The sequence below is a fragment of the Hydra viridissima genome, unplaced genomic scaffold, assembly GCF_058129835.1.
Source record: "Hydra viridissima isolate aposymbiotic clone 2 unplaced genomic scaffold, HvirCarnegie_v1 scaffold_10, whole genome shotgun sequence".
Taxonomy (NCBI): domain Eukaryota; kingdom Metazoa; phylum Cnidaria; class Hydrozoa; order Anthoathecata; family Hydridae; genus Hydra; species Hydra viridissima.
Genome location: NW_028324309.1, coordinates 17,614,943 through 17,639,355, shown reverse-complemented (window position 1 = coordinate 17,639,355; position 24,413 = coordinate 17,614,943). Strand labels below are relative to the sequence as shown.

General features: G+C 28.7%; 1 protein-coding gene across 2 annotated transcripts; it reads right to left on the bottom strand.

The window, feature by feature from the left end:
- Nucleotides 1-698: 698 nt before the first annotated feature.
- Nucleotides 699-24,413, bottom strand: LOC145187955 (ubiquitin carboxyl-terminal hydrolase 20-like). 2 transcript variants are annotated; one of them, XM_090100098.1, is made up of 24 exons: nucleotides 24,291-24,413; nucleotides 23,737-23,806; nucleotides 21,129-21,257; nucleotides 20,928-21,006; nucleotides 20,577-20,739; nucleotides 20,288-20,407; nucleotides 18,739-18,824; nucleotides 18,620-18,668; nucleotides 18,415-18,517; nucleotides 18,260-18,330; nucleotides 17,973-18,006; nucleotides 17,575-17,620; nucleotides 17,344-17,458; nucleotides 17,172-17,243; nucleotides 15,741-15,818; nucleotides 15,288-15,400; nucleotides 15,074-15,140; nucleotides 14,283-14,321; nucleotides 12,541-12,622; nucleotides 10,762-10,813; nucleotides 10,567-10,611; nucleotides 10,211-10,313; nucleotides 10,057-10,119; nucleotides 699-1,144 (listed from the first exon to the last, which is right to left on the bottom strand). In XM_090100098.1, exons 1-24 carry the CDS (start codon nucleotides 24,334-24,336, stop codon nucleotides 1,041-1,043), a joined length of 1,929 nt encoding a protein of 642 aa, XP_089956224.1. In that variant the 5' UTR covers nucleotides 24,337-24,413; the 3' UTR covers nucleotides 699-1,040. The 2 variants fall into 2 exon arrangements, 1 of the variants encoding a protein (XP_089956224.1); XR_016456325.1 differs by lacking the exons at nucleotides 699-1,144; nucleotides 10,057-10,119; nucleotides 10,211-10,313; nucleotides 10,567-10,611; nucleotides 10,762-10,813 and having other exon boundaries at nucleotides 17,575-17,658.

Here is a 24,413-nt window from a genome sequence, read left to right as displayed (position 1 = left end):
CCTATTCAAACGAGTTACTTTACATTTGTTACACGTGTTATTGTAAAGAAATCACAAAAATTGGGAAAGTTTGCAAAACTAATGTGGAAAAGCAATCAAGTATGAACGCAACATTTATGCAACATTATTGCAACAAAGCTGAATATATCTAAGATATCAAAGCTACAACAACAAAAATTTAGTCATTTACTTTCGTTTTTTTTTTTTTTTTTTCATAATGATCTCAAACATTAGCAAAAACTTAGCCACGGTTCAAGAATAGTCTTTGTGAGTTAAATCTTCAGTAATTTCACCAAATCTAGTTGACCACCGACTTTCACTCAATTTTTTTTATCAATAATATGTAATTTTAAAATGCATGTAAAAAATGATAAACTCTAAATTTTACATGAAATTGCTATCTCACCGATCGCTAAAAGTCTAAATATGAAGTAGCAAAGTATCTCTAGTTTGATAAAAGATCTCCTTATTGAAGCACGTGACTATGAATTAGCTCCACTCAAAATGATTATTACAGTCGATCAACAGCAAATATTTATTGCTTCAACAAGCAATAGGTTGTAAGTATTCGCAAAGATACTTATAAAATCTTTCTGAGAAAAAAAAATGACGGTAAATTATCCACGTTTTAATGCAACGCACAATTTTTTTCGGTGGCAATATGTCGGGAAAGTTGAAAGATTTTAGTCAAGAAAAGATTTTTTATTTTTAGACTATATTTATTATCATTCTTTGGGATTTCAATTTTTTAAAATTTAAATAACAAATAACACGCTTCATTGAAATAAAATATAAAAAATAACACAAAACATAAATAAATCCTAATTTATTCACAACTCTTCGAAGCGCCTTATTTAACTATGTATAGATATATATAACATTTTCACCATTAGCGCAGAAAACGCTATAACCAAATTCAAAAACAAATAAACAAAAAAATCATAAATAAGTGCAAAAACAAACAAACAAAAAAAAAACAAAAAAACAAAAAAATCTAATGTCCTTGTTATTCCATATGAACATCTAAGGAAAAATCAGTATTAGATTTGACTCTGAGTTTCTTGGACACGCACTGCAGGGCCACCCCCGTAATTCGTGAAAAAGAAATTCCAAACTTCTTCAGAAATGCAACCAAACGAAGAACCTGACAAAGATATAATCATTAAGTTTTATCTAAATAAATTTTCAAACAATGGTATTATGTAAATATATACAACGATGCCCAAATCAAAATTGCTGCTAAAATTTTTGAGCAAGTTTTTTTCCTTTCGTAAAAAAACTTAAAACCAAATCTCAATCTTTTTAAGACCTTTAGAAAGACTTTTAACTGTTACACACACACACACACACACACACACACACACACGCGCGCGCGCGTGCACACACACACAGAGCCCTCACGGTGCATAGGAACATGCTCTAAGACCTTGTAACACCTCCCCCAGAAATTTTTTATTTTCATCAGAAAACATTTCCTCATTCAAAAAATGTAAAAGACAACTTTTTTTAGTGGGGGCTTAGGGAGAAATCAAATATTTTAGGGGAGTGCCCCGGAACTTTGTTGTTCAAGATAGGTAACTAAGAGGCAAGGGGGAATACTCAGATTTCTAGTATGTTGATACTGGCGTCGAATGAGGATGACTTGCAAAAAATTAGGGTGATTGGAGCTAAACCAAACCCGCCCCCCCGCCCCCTAACTGCCCTCTTCCTAGAACTACGTCTCCTTTAATCATAAATTTTTATAAACTCGATCAAAATTCATTGACAGATTTCAAATTTCATCAAAAAATCTCTTTTCGTTTAAGATTTATAACCATGCAAAGCTTAAAATTACCTCCAACTACCCCCTGAAATAACTTTAAATGGTCTTAGTTTTTAATCGAAAAACTTTCTTTTGATGCAATGTGAAATTTTTCAATGAATTTTGATCTAATTTAATATAAAATAAAAAAAGTTGAAAAGGTTTTTAGGAACCATACCCTAGGGGGGATTCGGGGAATTGTCTCGAACACCACAAAATCATGCCCATGCCTCTGTATTTAGAATTTCAGAAATGTTTGGTGATAGATTTGTCAATTTTTCTTTTAAAGTATTTTAAAAAGTTTGCTTAATATTGAAGTTTACAGGGGGGTTTGTAATTTTCATTAGTTTCTCTTAACTTTTTTATTGAAATAAAAACAAAGCAAAGCCACCCTTAATTACTAACAAATAGCAAAAGCTAGCAGCTGCTAATTGTTAATAATTGCATAATAACTCCCCACACGCGTTGACATACGAACTAAAAGCATGTTTGCGACCATTATATTGACATTTGATTGATATAGCCGATATATAATGCCAATATTATCACCCCCAAACTTTCAAGCCTTTATCACCCCCATATTTTATGGTTCCAATAGTGTAACTGTGAAATATTGGGGTGGCAAAACTGGTCTTATCACACTTCGTTTACCAACCAAATCTTTCATGTTAAACTTTGACTTATCGGACCATAATACTTGTCTCCACTGTTCTACCATTCAATTCCAAATGTACTTTTTGGTTCTTTGCCAATATAAATGACTTTTTTGCTGCACAATAATTATACAACCCTGCATTATCTAAATACTGCTGTATTTTCTAAGATATTAAGTTTTAAATTGGTAAATTGTATCTCTGGCACTAGCAAGTGGATTCTTTTTAATGCACCAAATAATTTTACGATCAGTATGAGTTGTAGTTTTCTTCTGCCATTCACCTAAATTCTCAGTTCCTTTGGTTTTACATTTTTTAACTACTCAACTTATAACCACTTTTGACATTTTATACTTTTTACATAATTCACTTTGTGCTGTTTCAGCATTATAATCATCGATGATTTTTTGTTTGAAAATATTATTACATTTATTACATGCCATTAATTTTCTCATGTTGTGGTTTATGCAACATAAAAGACTAATTACTAAACTGTTATCTTAAGGGAAGGTTTTAACCAAGGAAGAAACTAAAACTCAGTTTCAAAATGAATAATTTGTGATTAAAATGCTGTTTTACAGTTTACCGCTATTAACATAAAAGTCCCCTTTGTTTTGAAATGCTATTTTTATACCGCTTTGCATTCATACAAAAAAAACAGTTAAAAGAGAGTCACACAAGTGATAACAGAACAAGAAAGTTTCCACATTTATTAGGAAATAAAAAAAGGTTTTTAAGTCAAAACTATTTTATAATTATTGTTAAAAGTGATAGTAAAAATTAATTATTGTAAAGAAGCATGTTGAAAGTGATATTTATTATTTTATTACTGTATGTGGGTGTTGTTAAATGTGGTATTTGTAACTTAATTATTGTTATTATTGTTAATGGGCAATTTATTGGTGCGTGCTCTCCACAGACCTCTTTTTTATTATATATTCTGTTGGTGGAGAAGCATAGACACTCTTGCTTTTGTACTAGTTTAAAAATATATTGTCTCTCCAAACGTTCAGTTATTTTTAATCCTCCAGATTTTACATGGCGCCCGATGAAAAACTATGAAGAGTTACCGAATTAAATGATTAAAGAAAGAAGTTTATGAAGAGTTAAGTAAAATTTGAGTTATTGAACATTGAAGTAAGTGGAGTTTGTTATTTGTGATATTGTTTGGGAAGAATTTGATAGAATTAGAATTTAATTGTTGAAGGTGTTGATTGTGACGAAAATTTGATTTTATTCTGAGTTGTTGTGCATATTTATTTAAAAATGGCAGCCGCATTAGGAAGGAAAGTAGCGAGAAGGAGAGCGTTACGAGTAAGTTTTGGAAACTTGTTGAGCGAAATAAGAGAGGAATTAGAGAGTGAGGAGTTAAACTATACAAAATTAATAGGTTTAAAAAATAATTTAAGCGAGAATTATGAGAGATTAAACAATATTGATGAGGAAATATTAAATAATTTAGATTAAGAGGAAATTGAAAATGATGTTTTGGAGAGTGCGAAAATAGTTGAGTGTTATCATGAGTTGATGGTTGGAGTGACACTAAAATTAAAAAGTATAAAAATAAATGACTCAGATAAAGATTCTGTTAAAAGCTTAAATAAATCAAAGCGTATTTTACCTAAGTTAGAATTGCCAGTTTTTAATGGGAATCCCTTAGATTGGCAGGGTTTTTGGGATCAATTTAATCTATCAATTCATAGGCATGAAGGTTTAAATGATATAGATCGATTTAACTATCTAAAAAAATATTTGTCTGGCCAAGCATTGGCTACTATTTCAGGACTTTCACTCAGTTCAGAAAATTATAAAGAGGCAATTGAAATCTTGACTAATAGATACGGGAATACACAAGTTTTAGTTTCTGCACATATGGATTCTTTGTTAAAAATAAGGAAAATTAAAGATTTAAATGATCTAGAAGAATTAAGAAAACTTTATAATGATATAGAGAGCTGCGTACGTAATCTTAGATCTCTAAAAATTGAAACAGCAAGTTACGGCTGTTTGTTAATTCCTATCCTTAAGGAGAAACTGCCTGATGAACTTTTGATTTTAATTTCTAGAAAATTTGCCGGAGAGTTGTGGACTTTAGATAGACTTTTACAATATTACAATGAAGAACTACAAGCTAAAGAGTGTTGTGCCAAATATCTTTTAAAATCAAATTATGATAAAAATGAACATAAAAATTTCAAATACGATTCTTTAAACAAAAATGCACAGCAAAATTCTTCTTATAATTATAGAAATAAAAATAACTTTACAACATCAGGTTTTCATACACAAAATAGAAGAGCACCAGAACAAAGAATTTTACAATGTGTATATTGTTCAGAAAACCATAAGCCTTCTCACTGTTAAAAAGTAACAAATTTAGATTCAAGAATTGAAATTCTAAAAAAGCAAAAGAGATGTTTCATCTGTGTAAAATTAGGTCATATATCAAAATTTTGTCATTCTAACTATTCATGTTTTCAATGCAATGGAAAACACCACATCTCTATTTGCAATAAGAAGCAAACCCAGACTAGTGCAACTCTCGTAGGTGTGTCTGATAGCATTTTGCTACAGACAGCAAAGGCTAAGTTTTTTAATTCAGAGAGTGAGTGTGGAGTATTCAGAATATTATTTGATAGCGGTAGTCAGAGGTCTTATATTACCAAAGATGTATGTGAAAGATTGAAATTAAAAACTATAAGGAAAGAAGCTATAATAATAAAAACATTCGGTCAATTTAATAATTCCAGAGTTAAAAAGCTCGATGTTGTTCAACTTAAGGTAAAACATAGAAATGCTAATTTGTATGTGTATGTCGAGGCTCTATGTGTGCCAGTTATTTGTAGCCCTTTGCAGAGGCAAGAGATATCTCGAGCGTGCAAAAATTACCCGCATATTTCAAAGTTAATTCTAGCTGATTATGATGATGGTTCCAAAGATTTTCCTATTGACTTATTGGTAGGGTGTGATTTGCACCATAAATTTATGACAGGTAATGTTATTAGAGGGGTCGAGGGCTGTCCTGTGGCTTCTTCCTCTGTTCTAGGACGGGTGTTAAGTGGCCCAATGCCTTCTGTAAAAAATGTTAATAAGAAAGTAATCATGAATTTACGCGTTGATGCTAATTTAATCGAGAGTGTGGAAGATGTGCACAGTGAGATTGATGAACTAAGAAGTGATTTACAAAAATTTTGGAGTGTGGAGAAAATGGAATCCACTGATGAGTGTGTAATACATAAATTCAAAAATGATATTATGCATAACGGTGAGAGATACGTAACTAAGCTTCCCTTTAAACCAGATCACGATTGTTTACCAGATAACTATAAAATTTGTGAGGTTAGACTGAATAGGTTAAAAAGGCAATTGCGTGATAAGAATTTGTTAAGTGATTATGACGCTATTTTTAAAGAATACGAAACGAATAAAATTATTGAAAGAGTACCTGAGAATGAAATCGCTAAGGAATCAGGAAAAGCACACTACCTAGCGCACAGGCCAGTTTTAAGAAAAGATAAGGAAACTACTAAGATAAGAGCAGTATTTGATGCTTCCTGTTCTAACAATGGATTGTCCTTGAATGATTGTCTATATTCAGGGCCAAATCTGTTATCCAAAATATTTGATGCACTACTGCGATTCCGATTAAATTGTATTGCCATATTAGCAGACATTAAACAAGCTTTCTTAAATATAGAAATTTCTAGTGAGCATAAAGATTATTTAAGATTTCTCTGGTATAAAAATGTGGATGTAGAGCAGGACTCAGAATTGATTGTTTATAGATTTTTAAGAGTAGTATTTGGACTGACTAGTAGTCCTTTTTTATTAAATGGAACAATAAGACATCACATCAAAAAATATGAAAAATCTAATGGTAAGTTTGTAAAAAGATTCATTGAAGATTTATACGTTGATGATGTCACATCTGGAACGGAAAGTGTAACGAAGGGTAAAGAATTTTATAAAAAGTCTAAAGCAATTATGTCTGAAGGTGGTTTCAATTTAAGGAAATGGAAAACAAATAGCCAAGAATTACAAAACTATTTTGATTTTAATGAGAAAATGATAAGAAATAAGGAAATAAAAACAGAATTGGGTAAAAGCGATTATGAGTATAAAAGAGTTTTAGGAATTGAATGGGACTCGAAAAATGATGAATTTATTTTTCAATTTAATGACTTTATAAAAATGTCACTGGAACTTAAAACAACAAAAAGGAATATCTTGAAAATTTCGGCATCAATTTACGATCCATTAGGCATTGTTTCGCCTATAACAGCCAGACTAAAAACAATATTTCAAATTTTGTGTAGAGATAAAAAGGAGTGGGATGCGAGTGTGAGTGGAGAGATTGAGTTTAAGTGGAAAGAATTGTTGAGAAATGTTGAGGAGTTGAGTGTTTTAAGAGTAAAGAGATTTGCGTTTGTTAGAGTTGAGGAGAGAATAATTTCGGCAGAGTTACATGGATTTTGTGATAGCTCAAGAGAGATATATTGTGCAGTTGTTTATCTAAGAGTTAAGACGAGTGTTGCTGTGAGAGTATTTTTTTTGGCAGCCAAAACAAAGGTAACTCCATTGAAAGAGTTGTCTGTTCCTAGGTTAGAGCTGTTGGGTTGTTTGTTGTTGAGCAAATTAGCAGGAGAAGTGAAACGAGTAATAGAAAATCGAATAATTATTAGTAATGTTAGTTGTTGGACAGATTCTGAAGTGGCTTTGTATTGGATTAAAGGGAAGGAGAAAACTTGGAAACCTTGGGTGGAAAATCGTGTAGTTGTGATTAGGAAAGAGGTTGGGAGGAAGAAATGGAGGCATGTAGCAGGATTGGAGAATCCAGCAGATGTTCCAACTCGTAAGTTTTGTTTTAAGCTATTGAGTGATAGTTGGTTATCTGGACCTAAATTTTTATGTGAGGAGGAGGTTGAAGTAGGATTGTTTGATGGTGAGAATAGTTTAAATGTGGATGAAGTTCTGATTGAGTCGAAGGGTGTAGATAGGATAAACGAGAGTAGAGTAAATATGGTTGAGGCTGCGAGTAGTGGTAATATTGGTGTTCTGATAGATATTAAGAAGTTTAGCACATTGAACAGACTTATAATGGTAACTGGATATGTGAATAGATTTGCAAGTAATTTGATAAAAACAATTAAGAAGAACAATGGAATAATTAAAGAAAATATATTGACACTTGATGAATATGATATGGCATTTAATTTATGGTTATTAGTTGAACAGTTTTATTTACGAAATCAAGATAACTACAAGAAGCTAAGTTCATCCCTGAAGTTGTTTACTGACAAACAAAATATATTGCGATTAAAAGGACGATTTGGAAATTCGATACTGAGTTATAATGAAAAATATCCGATTATTTTACGTGATGGAATACATAGCTATTTTACAGTGTTAATTATTCGTGACGCCCATGAACGTGTTATGCATCATGGTATTGAAATGACATTAAGTCAAGTTAGAGCAAGGTTTTGGATTATTAAAGGAAGAAAAACTGTCAAGAATGTTCAGTGTAAGTTTGTTATTTGTAAGAAGATTAATGGAAGAACAATGCTGCCTCCCCAAACTCCTGACTTACCCGATTATCGTGTTAATGTTTCTATGTTTTCGTTTCAAGCTGTTGTCATAGATTTTGCTGGACCCTTATATGTAAAAAGTTATTTAAAAACTGATGCGGTATCTAAGGTTTACGTTTTGATTTTGACCTGTGCGTCTAGTCGTGCTGCTCATCTGGAATTAACTCCTGACATGAAGATCCCTGCTTTTCTACGAGCACTCAAACGCTTTATTGCACGCAGGGGCATACCTGATAGCATTACTTGTGACAATTTTAAAACATTTAAATCGATTGAAGTAAAAAAGTTTTGTTTAAATAATAAGATTATTCAAAAATTTATACTACCTGCTTCCCCTTGGTGGGGAGGATTTTATGAAAGATTGGTACGATCAGTTAAGATACCACTATTGAAGGTTATGGGAAAATCACTCGTTACTTATGAAGAACTGCAAACAGTTTTATGCGATATCGAATCTGTAATTAATAGTAGACCACTTGTCTACATGAGTGAAGATGATAATGAAGAAGTGCTTACTCCCTTTCACTTGATGTATGGACGAAATATATTAAGGAATAATGTGGAATCAAATTTATGTTTTGATATGGTTAATATCAAGAAACGTGCCATCTACTTAAAGAACGTAATTAATGATTATCGAAAGCGTTTCAGTAAGGTTTATCTGAATGAATTAAAACAACAACATTTATATAATAAGTTTAATGATAATAAACAAGAAAAGGTACTAAAAGTAAATGATATTATGTTAATTAATGACAAAGATATGACACCTCGAAGTCAGTGGAGAATGGCAAGAGTTGTGGAAGTTATTGAAGGAAAAGACAAAGCGATTCGTGGAGCTAAATTAAAGGTTATATCGAATAAAGGAACATCCAAGATATGTTTCCGACCGGTCCAAAAATTAATTCCTCTGGAGATCGATATTGAACAAGATAACAAAGATAAAGATAGTTCGAAGAAAAATGTCTGTGCAGTTGAAACCGAGATTGGGCAGAATGATGCGGCGCTCAGGTCAATTAATAAACGTCCAACCCGACAGGCAGCACTTGATGGACAATATCTAAGACAATTAAAAGAAAAATATTGTTGACAAGTCAACAGGGAGGAGTGTGTTAAAAGTGATAGTAAAAATTAATTATTGTAAAGAAGCATGTTGAAAGTGATATTTATTATTTTATTACTGTATGTGGGTGTTGTTAAATGTGGTATTTGTAACTTAATTATTGTTATTATTGTTAATGGGCAATTTATTGGTGCGTGCTCTCCACAGACCTCTTTTTTATTATATATTCTGTTGGTGGAGAAGCATAGACACTCTTGCTTTTGTACTAGTTTAAAAATATATTGTCTCTCCAAACGTTCAGTTATTTTTAATCCTCCAGATTTTACAATTATATTAAACGTTTTTATTTCCTGGGAAAGCATTTTATTTTTGTGTTCTCTTAGTTTTGGAGGACAGTGTATGTTAAAATATTTATCATTATGTTGTGTATGTGACAACATTTGTCATTATATATAAATTATTTACGACATCTTTATAAACAGTTAGTTAAGAGTCAGTTCGACTTATTTAATGGAGATCTCGAACTTCAAATATGATGCAACCCCAGATGTCTACTGAGCCTCCAATTGATTTCTAACAGTAAGCTTAAAGGTTACAAAGCAAAAACTAATAAAAGAGATATTCTCATTCTTTTTCAACTGTTGTCATTGGTTACTGTTTAAGAGTTTTTTTTTATTAACTTATTCTGATTGTATTAGCTACTTAAAAAAAAAAGAAACAAACAAGGTTGAGTCAGTAACCACCTGAAAATTTAATTTAAAGAAAAAAAAATTAAAATCAAATATTTACTAAAAGTTTGATTCCTGATCGAGAATAAAATAACTTGACAATGGGGCATCAAATGCAGCTGGGGGGTAACTGTTTGACAAACTACTTCATCTCTTTTGTACAACTTACTAACAGACTTTTACCCCTGAATTTTTTAATACATTACCAATAAAATACACCAACCTTTTTTTTCTGTTGAATGTTTTTCTTCTAATAATGCTTCATTATTTATTGGTCCAGGTGGCTCTGCATAATCAAATAAGAAAAGATAAAATTAACTGAAAACTAAAACTGTTTTTTATGCAAAAAAAAAAAAAAAAAAAAAAGACGCACTAACCAAGTTGTTTCCCTGAAGCAAACGCATACCATTGTTCATACCACTCAATACTTAACTTGAAAGTAACCTGGGAATTTTCTTCATTTACAAATTTGTCATGCAACTAAACAACAAATTTCACATTAAAACATGACTTAAGTAATATGATTTACTTGTAGACATGTATTATACTATGCGTATATTAATAGTAAATATTATTAGTATATCATTAAAAGTGACAATGACACACATCTTTCTATTACTTCTATTATGCAATTTTAATATCAATAAATGTCACATTTACCTGAACTTGTTTAATTTGTTAGTAAAGAATCTGAGAAATTTTTGTGAAAATTAAACTTCTTTAAAAAAAATACCTTTGTGAAAGTATCTAATTCTAATTTGCCTCTATTTGCCAATTCCTATAAAATGTTTTGTAAGCACAGTTATTAAAGAAAATGTTTAAAAGAGCATAAACAAACTTAAAAACATTTTACTTAACAAAAATGCAATCCTCTACATTTTTGTTTTTAAAGAAAGGAAGCATAAGAATATCACAAAAAAGAAAATACTTGGCAGGTTCCACAAGCAGCAAGAGATTTTATTTCTGGACCACCTCCAAATCTGCAGAAAATCATAAAAAATATTTCAACAAAAATACAATAATTGACTATAAATTATAAACTTATTTCTTATCGATCCCTTACAAAATATGAGTCAACACAGATACTAGAGACCAGTGAACATTTTCTTAAATTAGCAAAAACAAAAATTAATGCAGCTAGTTAACAAAAAAAAACAAAGAAACAAAAAATTAACTAAGGGAAGAAATGGACCTCGTTACCATGAAACAAAAACTCAATCATCAGAAACTTTGGTAAATAAAATAAATTTACAGAATATCATACAGAATATCATGCAGAATAAAATGAATTTACAGAAAATCTAAATTATGAGATTCTCTTTGAAAAAACTTGTTTTGTTGTTGATGAACTACATTTTAAATACTTTGGCCTGCTATTTAAAAACCAAGAAAAATTAGTTTATCTCTAACTGATTTCAGAACATTGTCATGAATCCCATTTTCTATTCTTATTGGTTTTTGTTTACTTCAAATGGTTATTGATTTTTCATTTAGACAAATATTGCCAGCAGTGCTGATTTACAATATGCTAAAATTTAAAAATCCCCTATTAATATCCTTAAAAATAATGCTCAGTTTAAGCAAGATAAGGACCCTAAGAATACATCCAAGCTATGTAATAATTTCCTCCTTCAAAAACAGGAAAGAAATGAGTTTAAGATAATAGCCTGGACACCTAAAACATCTTGTATTCTATAGAGCATTCTATCAAAGGTTATTTGGACCAGAAAATGTAAATTTGAAAACCACAAGTAAGCATTGGCATTACCAAAGTACAAATAAAAACTTAAAAATCAAAATTCTTTAATGCAGCTCTTATAAAAAAAAAATTTCCGTAAAAGTAAAAATGCATGTGACCCAAAATAAAGTAAATATGTGTATTACACATTTTTACTTTATTTTGGGTCATATGCATTTTTACTTTTACGGAAAATTTTTAATTCAATTTTTTTTACTTTCAGTACAGTAACACTGGTGCTTAATCATAAGGCAACCACCAATTGTGAGAGAACCTACAAGAAGCATGATTTTATAATAGTTTAAGAATTTAATAGAGTGAATGCCAAATATGTAGAAAAGATAACATGAAGGACATATTATGAATATAAACTAAATGTATTAAGTTTACTCTGTTGGGTAATAAATATTTTTTAGCCATTATGTTTTGTATCTGTTTCACACTTTTGCCTCAGATGTTTAAAAACAAGCAATCAATTTCACTTTTCATTTTATTTCATTTTTATTTTATTTCACTTTTTCTCTTAAAATTTAAAAAACCTAACACCTTACAAACTTTTTGACAGCAGCAGCAGGAGTTGCAACATGTAAAAGTTCAAGGGATGATGCTTTTCATGCCTTTTTTTTTTATATGAACTTACAAAAAAAACCATTAAACAACAAATGAAATTGTCTCAGAAGCTTTCATAAGCATTTCAGAAGCCAGTTCAGACTTCTGGGATAAGTTTGTTTGCTGATATGATAGCTACTTTCAGCAAAAACTGCAACCACTATATTTTCAAATCATTAACAAAAGTAGCATTTTTTTATTCCGTTTGCACCATGATTAAATTTTATGTGTTTAAAATTGATTTAATCAATTCAACTTTCTAACTTTGATTTGCAAATGCAATGAAATCAACAAAAAAAAAAAAAAAAAAAATTACATAAAAATCAACAAAAATTACATAAAAGTTCAAATTTTGTTCACCTTTTTATTAAATTTTGAGAAACAGCTTTTGGAACAGCAACAACAAAATCTTCAACATTAAGAGATAAGGATATTTTTACAGCTAAAAGAGTTGTAAGGTAATAATGATTATAACTGTTGGATTATTTCAATGACAATAACACTATAATCATTTTATGTTAATTCACCCAGGGCATGCAATCCTTTTAACCAGAACCTGTTCATTTTTACACCAGTAGTAGTACCCAATAAATATTTTAAAATTTTAGCCTTTAAATCCTGCTAAAATTATGACTATTTCTTAAAATCTTACACATCTCTAAAGTTTGCCATTTTGCATTTTGTTCCAAAAGAAACATTACCAATTGTAAGAACATGCACAGGTGGCATTTATTGTTTGATTTTTCTAGTCTGATCATCTAAAGAAGATCATTAAAAGATAAACTACAAAAGCCTAACATAAATGCCTAAAAGAAGATACTGTGAAGAGAAAACAGTGAAGGAGAAAAAAATTCCCATGTGTAAAAATGGTGACCATAATTTATCAAGTAACAAAATGAAATGGGAAAAAGCTAAAAAAATACAAAAATTAATGCAAAGGATTATTTATTAAATTATCTATTTATTCATAAGTTATTCATATATATATAGCCACAGATTACAGACTTGTGATTGCTAATGCATAGAAAAATGAACTGTAGAACCTTGCAAAAGTTAGCAAGCATGATCTCTAGGCTGAGAATTAAATATTAAATCAAGAAGATTGCAACCTAGGATCAAGGAAAAAAGCTTTTCAGCTTCTCTAAAAGTAGGCAGTTTGTTTCTGGAATGATTATTATAAATCAACATCAATTAAAACTATGAAAAAGACACTTTTGGAATAATTGCTATATATCCCTCATATGAAGTCCCTTGACAAAAATCTGCTAAAGAGCAAAAATCAAAAGATAGTTTTAGAGTTTGAGTTATCCCTCTCTTTTAAGTGTGATTAACATCGAAACCAAAGATCGAAAATGAAGGTGGTTGATATTTTTACAAGAATGCTGAGTTGAATTTAGAGCCAGGAAAAATGTATGACAAGTGCAGAAAGAGTAAGAGATCTTGCTGACAGCCAAATTAAATGAAAGCTAATAAATTTTTAGGGCTCCAATAATTTTGAACTGTCAAGGTTTTGAAAAAAAAAAAGGAACTGCTGAAGAAGACCACAAAGATTACAAAGACATTTGTAATCTTTGTGGTCTTCATTGTTTCATAGATAGTGCAATGGAAAATAGTAATTTAAAAACATTGTTTTTAAATTACTACTTTCCATTGCACTATCTATGAAACATTGAAAGATCATTGAAAGAAAAAGAAACTAGCAGAAAAAAAATTTGGTTACCAATATTCAGATCTGTTAAAGAATATAGCAGTAGCAATAATGAATGAGATTGAGTTGCATTTATTTTCTGATGATGATATATATTATTTAGCGACTAAAAAAAGTATTCCGTGCAATATTATCTTAATCCTTGCAGGTTGCTACCATTCTGATTTAACTATAAAATATGCTTTATTACTAACTTACTTTATTGCTAATTTACTTTTTTTGTAACTTAATTGGATGTAAATGTAATTTTAGATCTATAAATGGTCATAATTTATGAATTTTACATATAAGTACTACTGCTAGTTTAAAAAATAACAGAGTCATAGGATTTAATTTTTAAAAAAAAGATTGATTAGGAATTACTCAAAAGAAAATTTTTTAACTTAACAAATACCTGAATGTTTGCAAAGTATATTGTAGTTTGTAACTGGTCCTATATGAAAGAAAAACACTTTTTAAATTTAAAATCCTAACTTTCACTTCAATACTTTAACATGCTGTGACCAAATACCACCTTGCAGGGCTCAAATTAGTATGAAAAAATCACTAAGATTTTTCATATTATCGTTGCACTCTTTCTTTATAAAATGGGGAGAGAGCAAAAATATGTAAAAAATGTGTTTTTCTAAACGGCTTTATGTAGTTATATTTGTCTATATAATATAAAAAAATAGTAAGACTATAATGTACCTGTTTTGCAGCTTTGAAATAAAATTGTATCAAGAATGTCAAGTGATTAAGTAATCCAATCCTTGCACTTTTTTCAAAATCAATGAACTTTATTTTACATAATAATTATTACTTTCTTATGATTTTTTTATATGGTTAGTTTAAACAACTATAGTTAAAATAGAATCAACAACTAAAACTTCAACGTGGCAATGCTTTGGATAAAAAAAATCTCAAAATAAGCTACTAAATGAAAAAAAAGTACTAAATGAAAAAAAAAGTTATATAAATAAAAAATGATGAAAAAAAAAAATTCAACATCAACATGTAAAATGTAATCATGGATGGCAATTGCTAAATTCTTAATTTGAGCCCTACTTTGCTAAAAGTTCCTAATAATTGGCAAAAGAAAAAAAAAAAAAAAAAATCACAATTTCAACAATATTTTTGCAATACTATGATAGCCTAGGAGAATTTACAAGACAAATTAAATATTGGTTTAAAAAAAAGACATACCAGGCTTTATGCATGCATTAAATTTAGTAAACCATTCTGAGGATATGTAATATTTTTCTTTAAAGTTCTGTATATAGAAAAAATATTTTTCTTTAAAGTTCTATATATAGAAAGAATATAAAACAATTGTAAAATCTGAATTTCCAGATTGATTTACATAAAACAATGTAGTGCAAAAAATATTGAAATTTATTGAATTATTTTTAATAATTACCTTATTTGATTTAAGCTGAGCGTTGATATCTTTACGAAAAACATCAGCAGTGTTGTCTTTAAGAGTGTAAAATAATACATAGGCCTCTGTATTTAACACTGAAGTTTCCGAAACTAATAAAGACAAACCAAAAATTAAATGTTGTCAATTAACAAAAACTCATTAACACAGCTGACACATTTGAACAACTATCAGATTGGTGCAGGTTCATAAATTTAAATCCATTTTGTATTTATTCACTTATGTTCCCATGCTGCCATCTTTGTTTTTCTTACTATCTTTTAAACACAATTTTTTTTTTTTAGCTTTTTTTAGTTTAACTATCATTAATAATTATAATAAACTAGTTTAATCTTAAATCAATTTTTTTTTAAATTCATGATTTCTACTTTAATTATAAAAGTAAAAATTTAAAAACTTTCAGCAACAGTAGAATTAAAGTTTGAATGTTACCTTCAGTGACTTGTGAATCATTAAATTCATACCACTTGCCACTAATATAATTTTTAGCATGAGCAATATAATGGCCACCTAAATATTTTAAGGAAAGAATAGAAGAATACTTTTTCAAAAATTATATAGAAATATATAATATATAATAGCTATTTATTTACTATTACTTTTATACAGTTGTGCATGTAATTATAGACATAATTTTTATACAGATAAGTGTTATTTTTTTAAATTAAAAAAAAAGGAAAAAAATGATCAAAAAAATGAGCTTTTTTTTTTTTAAATCCCTATCCATATATATTTTACTTTCATTTTTTAATTATTTGTTCTTTGAAAAATAATTGGATTTTAACAAAAGGGTTAATTAGTATAAGACCAAATAAATCTGCATATATTTTTAGACGGAAGCAGAAAATAAAAATTCCGCAAAAACCCACTTTTAGTTTGATTTTTGAAAATTTAAAACACTCAACTTTACTATATATAGGACCTAAATCTAAAAAAGTTGTCCAAATCGATAACTTAGTTTAAAAATTATTTCAGTTGGTTTTAAGCTGGTGATTTTCGAAAAAATAATGACCAAAAAAACATATCTAAAGTGGTTCAATGGCAAATCATTTGGTGAAAGCAATTGGTTTATTAATTTTAGGTCTACATCAAAAATACTCTAAAAGTTCTAGTTAAAAGGTTTAAATCTGAAAAGTATAGTAATCATTTTGAACTACCAAGGTCATGAGGTGGAAGTTAGTAAATGGGGATGTTTTAATTTTAAAGGAGTAGGTTTGTGTAATATCTATACAGGTCAAGTCAACCAACACATCCACATAGAGAAAATGAATAACTGAATGATTTTATTAGTGCACATGGTAATTTATCAAAATGAATGGTGTCAGCTTGGATAAAAGAAAGTGAAATACATTTGGTGCTTTAACAAGCTGATCACTGGATTTGAGTCTGATTGAATTTATTTGGGCTTTGATGAACAAAGAATTGGTCAAAGAAAACAGAAACTAGATACCATTTGGAGAAGAGCTCCGACCAAAATTTGTAACAATTTTCTTAAATCAATGTAAAAGAGATGCATAGCTTGTGAAAAAAAGCAAGTGAAGAATATTTTAAACCAAATTTTAATATTTCGTGTTGTGCTAATTTTGTTTTATTGCAATTTCTTTACAAATTTAATTTATTATTGTGTTCAATTACATTTTATAAAATAATTTTATGTTTCAGCACGATTCCTGGTTGGTGCAAGATTTATTTAAGAATTTTCTTTAAAATTAAGATAAAAATCAACATCTTCTTTAGTTTTTATTTAATGATACTTTAAATAAGCTTTAACCAAAAAAGTCTTTATTAACTAATTTTTTTTTAAACACCACGGTATATAAATATTGCCTGAAAAAAAAAACTGGAAAAAAAAGAACCACGTGCCTCCGACTGAACCAAAGTGAGTTATAACTGCGGTGAGATCATATTTTGAACAAGAAGATGACTTGTGACAGTCTAAAATAATTTTAGATAAATTTTAACAAAGAATTTATTATAATACTGCAACTTTTTAAAAACAAATTTACAATTTCAGATAGCAGTTAAAATAGATGACCTTTTGAAAGAAACATTTCCATATCTAAATCACGGAGAGGAAAAGATATGTAAGTACTAATCTTTGAAGAATAGAACAGCTCATGGCGAAATCTTTTCAAATGAATGCATAATACCTTAACCAAGAAAATGTTAAATATTCTCAATAATTATTAAGAATAAATAGAAATAATAAGAAATAGATTTTTTAAAACAAACTGCAGCCTATATCACAAATTAACACATTACTTACTTCAGGTAATGAATTAACTCTTGAATACTTTATTCCATTTCGCAACCTTAGATAAATGTATAGACTACTACCAAGAACATAAACCTATATAACATAACTTAAAGACTAATACCAACAACGTAAAACCTATGCAACTTAAAGAACCGATCAAAGTAATGGTAATTTGGTACAATTTGCCTTATTTAGAGCCAGATCAACAGTAAATTACAGACAGTAAATCATTAAAATAATTATTAAAAAACTATTGAAATGGTGTGTAAATTGTGATGGTGTATAAATATGGATTGTAAAAGATAGTTTTGAAATTAGAACAAAATTATAAACTGCAGTTTTAATAACAGCCATAATCTGACATGTTTGTTCTGCTTGATCTGTGAAAATGAGTTTAAAAAACTTACTTTTTACACTTCTCACAACTGTACATATTGTCACCTAAAAAAAACAAAACATTTAAAATAGGATTGGATAAATAGAGCAAGTTTATAATCAATAATAACTTTTGCTTCTAAATATTTGTTATAACATCAAATTTGTCTTTGCACTTCAGATTCAAAAAAAATAATTGTAAATGAAAAATATAGATCAGATTTTTTTTCAAATTAAAGTTAAAAAATCTGTCTGCATCTCTTATATATCAATATATCAAAAAGAACTTCTTATGATGCTTTGGTATAGTAAAAACAACCTTTTAGCTCGTCATTTGTGAAAAACGCTTTCAGACAATCTTGTAGTTGTATATCTGGTCCAACAAACCAACTAAATTTTTAAAATAAAAATCATGTCAAAATAAATATTTAGACAAAATAGAGTAAAAATTAAATATTAGGAAATTAGTCATGCCTCTTCATCCAATACCAAAAAATGTTAATCCATCCAGTGTCACTAACTGTACTTGAAGACGGTAAGACATATTGAGTGTGAATTCTTGATATCTCTTCTTTATCTGAGAGAGAAAGTACTAAAATTAATTTCAAAGACTGAAGAAAAATTAGAAACATTTATAAAATAAAAATATTTAAAAAAATAAAAGTAATAAATATGTTACTTGGTATAGGAAGTGATAAATCTTGAAAAGTTTCTAACCGACTTGAAAGCTAAAAAAGATGCATTATTAGCAACAAGTTTCTTTATGGCAAAAATTTACTCAATATATCCTAAACATACCCTATTGCAAGTGAGACATTGCACTGTACTGAGTAACTTCCCATCAAACACACTGGTTATAATACTTGTGTGCTCCACTTGGTTTACTAAAGGAAAGGTCATCATCTGACAACAGCATAACTTTGCATAATTAAATTGCCATAAAAATGAGTTATAATCAACATTTAAAAAAATTCATATTTAAGTTAAACTAACTACAACTGTTCTTTTTAGTATTTTGTTAGAGCAGCATTCTGTTAGAGCAGAGTTTCAGCCTAACATTTGATTAAAAGTTAAAGATTTTCTAGGATTTTCCTTCCTTTTTCACCTGAAAGTTTAAATTCTGAAGGATCTATAGGCAAGCTTTAAAATAACAAAATATTAAAATATTCCACCAAGGCCTTTTTTAAAAGAACACATTTTAATTTGCACCTTTGGAAATGTGGTACTATTTTTCAAAAATAGAAATCTATCATGTAATAAGATTTATATTGTTCTTAGAAGAGCAGTATAAATCCAATTTTATACACTTAAAAGCTTACTATGAACATAAACATGATTAAAATATAAACTTAGAATTTAAATACAGTTTAGAAACAAAGCAAGGGCAGTTTATTGAAAATAACCTATTTTTTAGTTTTTAACTCCACTTTTCAAAAAAGGGTTGCTTAAATTGAACCAGTTTCCTTGAGAAAGTTTTCTGGAGAACTGGTTTAATGATTTTTTGAAGCCCAGTACCTTGCCATATAATCTTTATCACTTCAAATTGTATAGTCTTTGAGTCTGCAAAGATATTATTGCTGTGTGGCAAAAGATAATTTTTTTTTTTGCATCACCATCAAAGACATTCAAAGGTTTTCCTAAAGTAGAAATTGTCTTAGGTTTCTGGAAATGAAATGATCTTTGAAATAGACTTTTAAAAAATCATTAATATCACCCTCAGTGACTTGTTATATACTTATATACTGAGGATTTTTTTTATGTTAGATTAGAGTTTGAAAACCATTCACTTTTGAAAAGATCTGAGTACCTTAAAAATATCAATAATAAATTACTTAATGAAATTTTTTTATTAAAATAATAAACTGTCATTTATTCAGAGAATCACAATATTATAAGTGCCATTTGAAGAAAAAACTTTGAAAGATATGAAACTCAGGTTTTTCCTGGACCTGTGGCAACCTTTTTATATTGTTGGTTTAGAGTTAAAAATCACTAAGTACAGTTTTAATAAAAATTGAGTTAAATGTCATTAAGTGAAAATTTTTTGACATTCTGTAATATGAAAACTTGTAAGTGCCTACAATAATGTGTAAAGGATTCTAAGGGAAAGTAAATTTCATTGTGTATAAATTCCATTTTTTTTCTAAGTTACTTACATGTAAAACTTTGTTTTCTTTAAAATGCTAATTTGGTATTTACTTTTACTGTTGAATTATTGCTATGTCCTTATTTAGTATTCCATTGAACTATTGCTATGTCCTTATTTAATCCTTTAAAATCCATTCAATGACTTAAACTAAAACCAAAACTACAACTACTCTAAAAAACAAACCACCCAATATTTTACCTTTGTTCTTTTTTGTTGTCGCTTTTTGCTTCTGAGATCCTGAGAACGTTCTTTTCTTTGAATAAGATAGAGTTCTATGTTTGTTTACAGGCTTTACTTCTTGGGATTCAGAAACAGATTCTAAAGAGTATTAGAAATAAATTAAAAAAAAAACAGAATGACTTAATGACTTAACAGATGGCTAGAGGACCATCTATTAAGTAATTAAACAAAATCAATTGATTATTTAATTGATGGCAGGATGATCAAAAGTGACTACTGTACATAGTGCAATACTTTGGTAACTAACCATTTGAAGAAGCATTACCACCAAGTAACTTTTTCTGAGTGGCAGTACATTCCTCTTCATTCATTGATTCGTCATCTTCATTATTTTCAGATAAATCTATAACAGGACATTTTAATTCTTCATGTAACCGGTCCATTAAACAACGGAGAAATTCTTGTGTGTCCTAAAACATAGCATTTAAGAACAGGTAATTTTTATTTGTTCAGTTATATCAGAAAATAGATCATTAATTTGACCAAAAAAAACATCAGCAAAAAAACTTTTTAAACCGTTTATATTTCAAGTTAAACTTGCTTTAGAAGACTTCAGAAAAAGACAAAAAGTCTGCATGAAAGTTGGAGTTATTTATACCTGCTGAGAGTAACCTCTAAAGATAGAATTATGTATGCGGATTGCTCGCAACAGGTTTGAAGGAGTCAAATGCTTTGGCCTGTAACAGAAAAGTTTTTTAATTACAATCTAAACTCAAAATCTAAATTGAATTTTAGTTTTTGAAATAAGTTTCAAAACTAAAATTTCAAACTATAAAAATAAAATTAAAAAAGTGTTCACCTTCCTTTACTCCACATGTCTGAAATAAGGTTTTTGTAACACTTTGCAACAGTCAACTTTGCTTCATCTTTACCCTCATTTGTTTTTGAAAAATCATTGCACTTGAGAAAATACTTTGTAAGAGGAGAGCTAGGTAAAAATTCTTCTGTATAAATTAATGTTATGTACACAATATTATAACAGTAGTAATAGGTAAGTTTAACAAAAATATTTTTCTGCTTATTCTTTATTTACATTTTTTATTCGTTGTATGCTTCTCCTTTTGCAAAATAATAAGGGTATTTTCTCCCTTCAACTTGATCACAAAACTATTTATAAATAGTGATGCACCATATATGGTGTTTTCTTTTTACTATTTGGTCATTATGAAAGTGACTTTTAAAAGACCAGATATGGTTTTTTTCCTTTTATTATTTGGTCACGATGCAAAAAATACCTTCAAACATAGTTCATTCAGTATTCTTAAAAGCTCCTTGTTTAGGGCAGTTATGATTGAAGCTTACTGCCCCTGTAAAAGTTATTTTTACCTTGTGATTACCATACACTCTATTTTTTCTGCTACAATTTGTTTCATTAATATTTTGTTTCAATAACTTGCGCTATTTTGTCAATTTTTAATCAACGATTGAATAAAAAATATCATGATGGGACCTTTTCACAAAGTTGCTTAAGGTTAATTACAACAAACAAATTTAATTTGTGAAAAATTGCAATTAAAAATCTTTAGCATAAATACTAATACTTTGAATTTGCATACAAAGCAGTTCAAAAGTAAATGAATAGATAGACAGATTAGAATGGAATACTGCAAGACCTTCTTTTACTTGTTCTTCCACAAACCCTACTTCCACATCTAAAACTTAATTGTTAGATCTGCCCCTTATTATCACTGTCCATCAGTCTGTCTGTATGCATGTATAAGGTTAACTCTTTCTATCCTCATTAAGCTGTAAGAGGTAGACAAACAAGGCTGTTAATAGAATTTAACCTAATTTAGGCATTTATCTTGGCACAAAAGGAAGAAGAACAGTGGAGTTTATAGTTAAAACTTTTTTTAGTAATACAGGAATACTATTAAATAGTAGTTAATAAGTCCCAGTGGTCATCCATGATGCTGAAAGAGGTGAGAGGTCAACCTTTGTGTTTATTCATACTAATTTATACAAGTTCTTGATGTTTAAACGGATCAGTATGTGTTCAAACAAGTGAAAAAATACAAGGACAGAGCTCATATTTCTAAAGAGGAATTGACGTTCTGTTCTTCACTATTTACTGTTGTCCTGTTTGGTTTAGATATGTTAATACTTTAAGTGCTTCAACAAAGTGTAACTAGGCAACCATGTTCAACTCTTATACTATCAATCATAACTTAGATTAAAATAGATGAATAAGTTTTCTTAATAACTTCTTAATAACTCTTAATAACTCTTAATAACTTAATAACTTCTTAATAACTCTTTTTCTCACTAATTCCTTTTGTTTTGCTGTAAATGTGGATTGACTCCAAAAGATACAACTAGCTTAAAAGTAGCACTTACCAAATATTTAAACACTGTGGCAGGTGGCATCTGATTATTTACTCTACATGCAAAGATTAGGTCAAAAATTAAAGAATCATACTTCAAGAAAGGCCGTGTACTTCCTGACTAGTGAAAAGTTCTTTTGTTATAGTTATTAAAACTATTATAAAAAGATAATAGTTTTAATAACTATAACAAAATTATAAAAATTAACACTATTATAAAAAGATAATAGTCTTAATAACTTCTTAATAACTCTTAATAACTCTTAATAACTTAATAACTTCTTAATAACTCTTTTTCTCACTAATTCCTTTTGTTTTGCTGTAAATGTGGATTGACTCCAAAAGATACAACTAGCTTAAAAGTAGCACTTACCAAATATTTAAACACTGTGGCAGGTGGCATCTGATTATTTACTCTACATGCAAAGATTAGGTCAAAAATTAAAGAATCATACTTCAAGAAAGGCCGTGTACTTCCTGACTAGTGAAAAGTTCTTTTGTTATAGTTATTAAAACTATTATAAAAAGATAAATATTTTATTTTACTGAAAATTATTTTGAGAAACTTTAAAGGTAAGATGTTAAGTTATTTTTAGACAAATTATAGAGAGTATTTAGAGAAAAATAATACATAGCATTTGAGACAAATTACAGAGAACGTTATGAAGAGTATTAAATACATTCTAAATATCTCCTTTAATATGTAATATATTCACTGTTTTATAATTTTGTTGTTTATACTCATAGAAATATAGCATATTACAATAATAATCAGATTACCCTGTAGATGAAAGAGGAAAACTTAACCAAAAATATATATCAAAGATATTCAACTAACAACCACTGGTCAGGATGTTATGATAAGGTACTTGTGAAGATAACTCTCGAAATGAAAGTGCTTTAATTGTTAAAAACATTCTGGCTTACATAATTAGACAATAAATTAGACCTCAAATTAGCACTCAACTATTCTCTAGCCTAATAAAAAAAATTACAACATCTGCTCTCAAATGTAGACTACAGGATTTTAAGAACAAAATATTTAAAAATATTTACAGATGCTTATTTTAAGGAAATAGTTACCAGTTTGATAAAGCTTGCAGAGCAGAGTTCATGTAGCATGTGTTTCCAATATTAGTCAAACCACACAAACCTTAAGAAATGAAAAAAAAACACAAATTTGAATACTGATTTAAATACTATTGACCATCTTACTGTTATAAAACTTTAATTTGTAATAAAGTAATCTGAGTTTGAGAATTCAAAGTGCAATTATTACATTTTATTGAAAATTTTTTTCAAGAATTTATTAATTCTGGTATATTTAATCTCCTCTGGTAAACTATTGAAATTTAAGAAATAAGAAAAAATAGAAAATTTTTGGATATAAATTGCTGTGTAACATAACAACCAATTTTAATTCAAAAAAAGTTGTTTAATTTTAAAGTGGTCTAGGTATAGTTCTAACAGATGGCTTTTTGCTTTTTTACTAAAAACCTTTTAAAAAATGAAAACCACTTACTTGAAATGAATGATAAAAAATTATCTTTTGATCAAATTACAGAAAAAAGAACTTTTTTACTGTATCTATATTCTAAGATATTGATCATATTATATAATACATCAGCAACACTAACCTTGTGGAGATAATTCTTGCTCCTCTTCCATCAAACTAAGTTCCATTCACAATAAATTAGTTACAACTATATAAAGATAGCAACAACAACTATATATATATATATATATATGCACTTACTTAT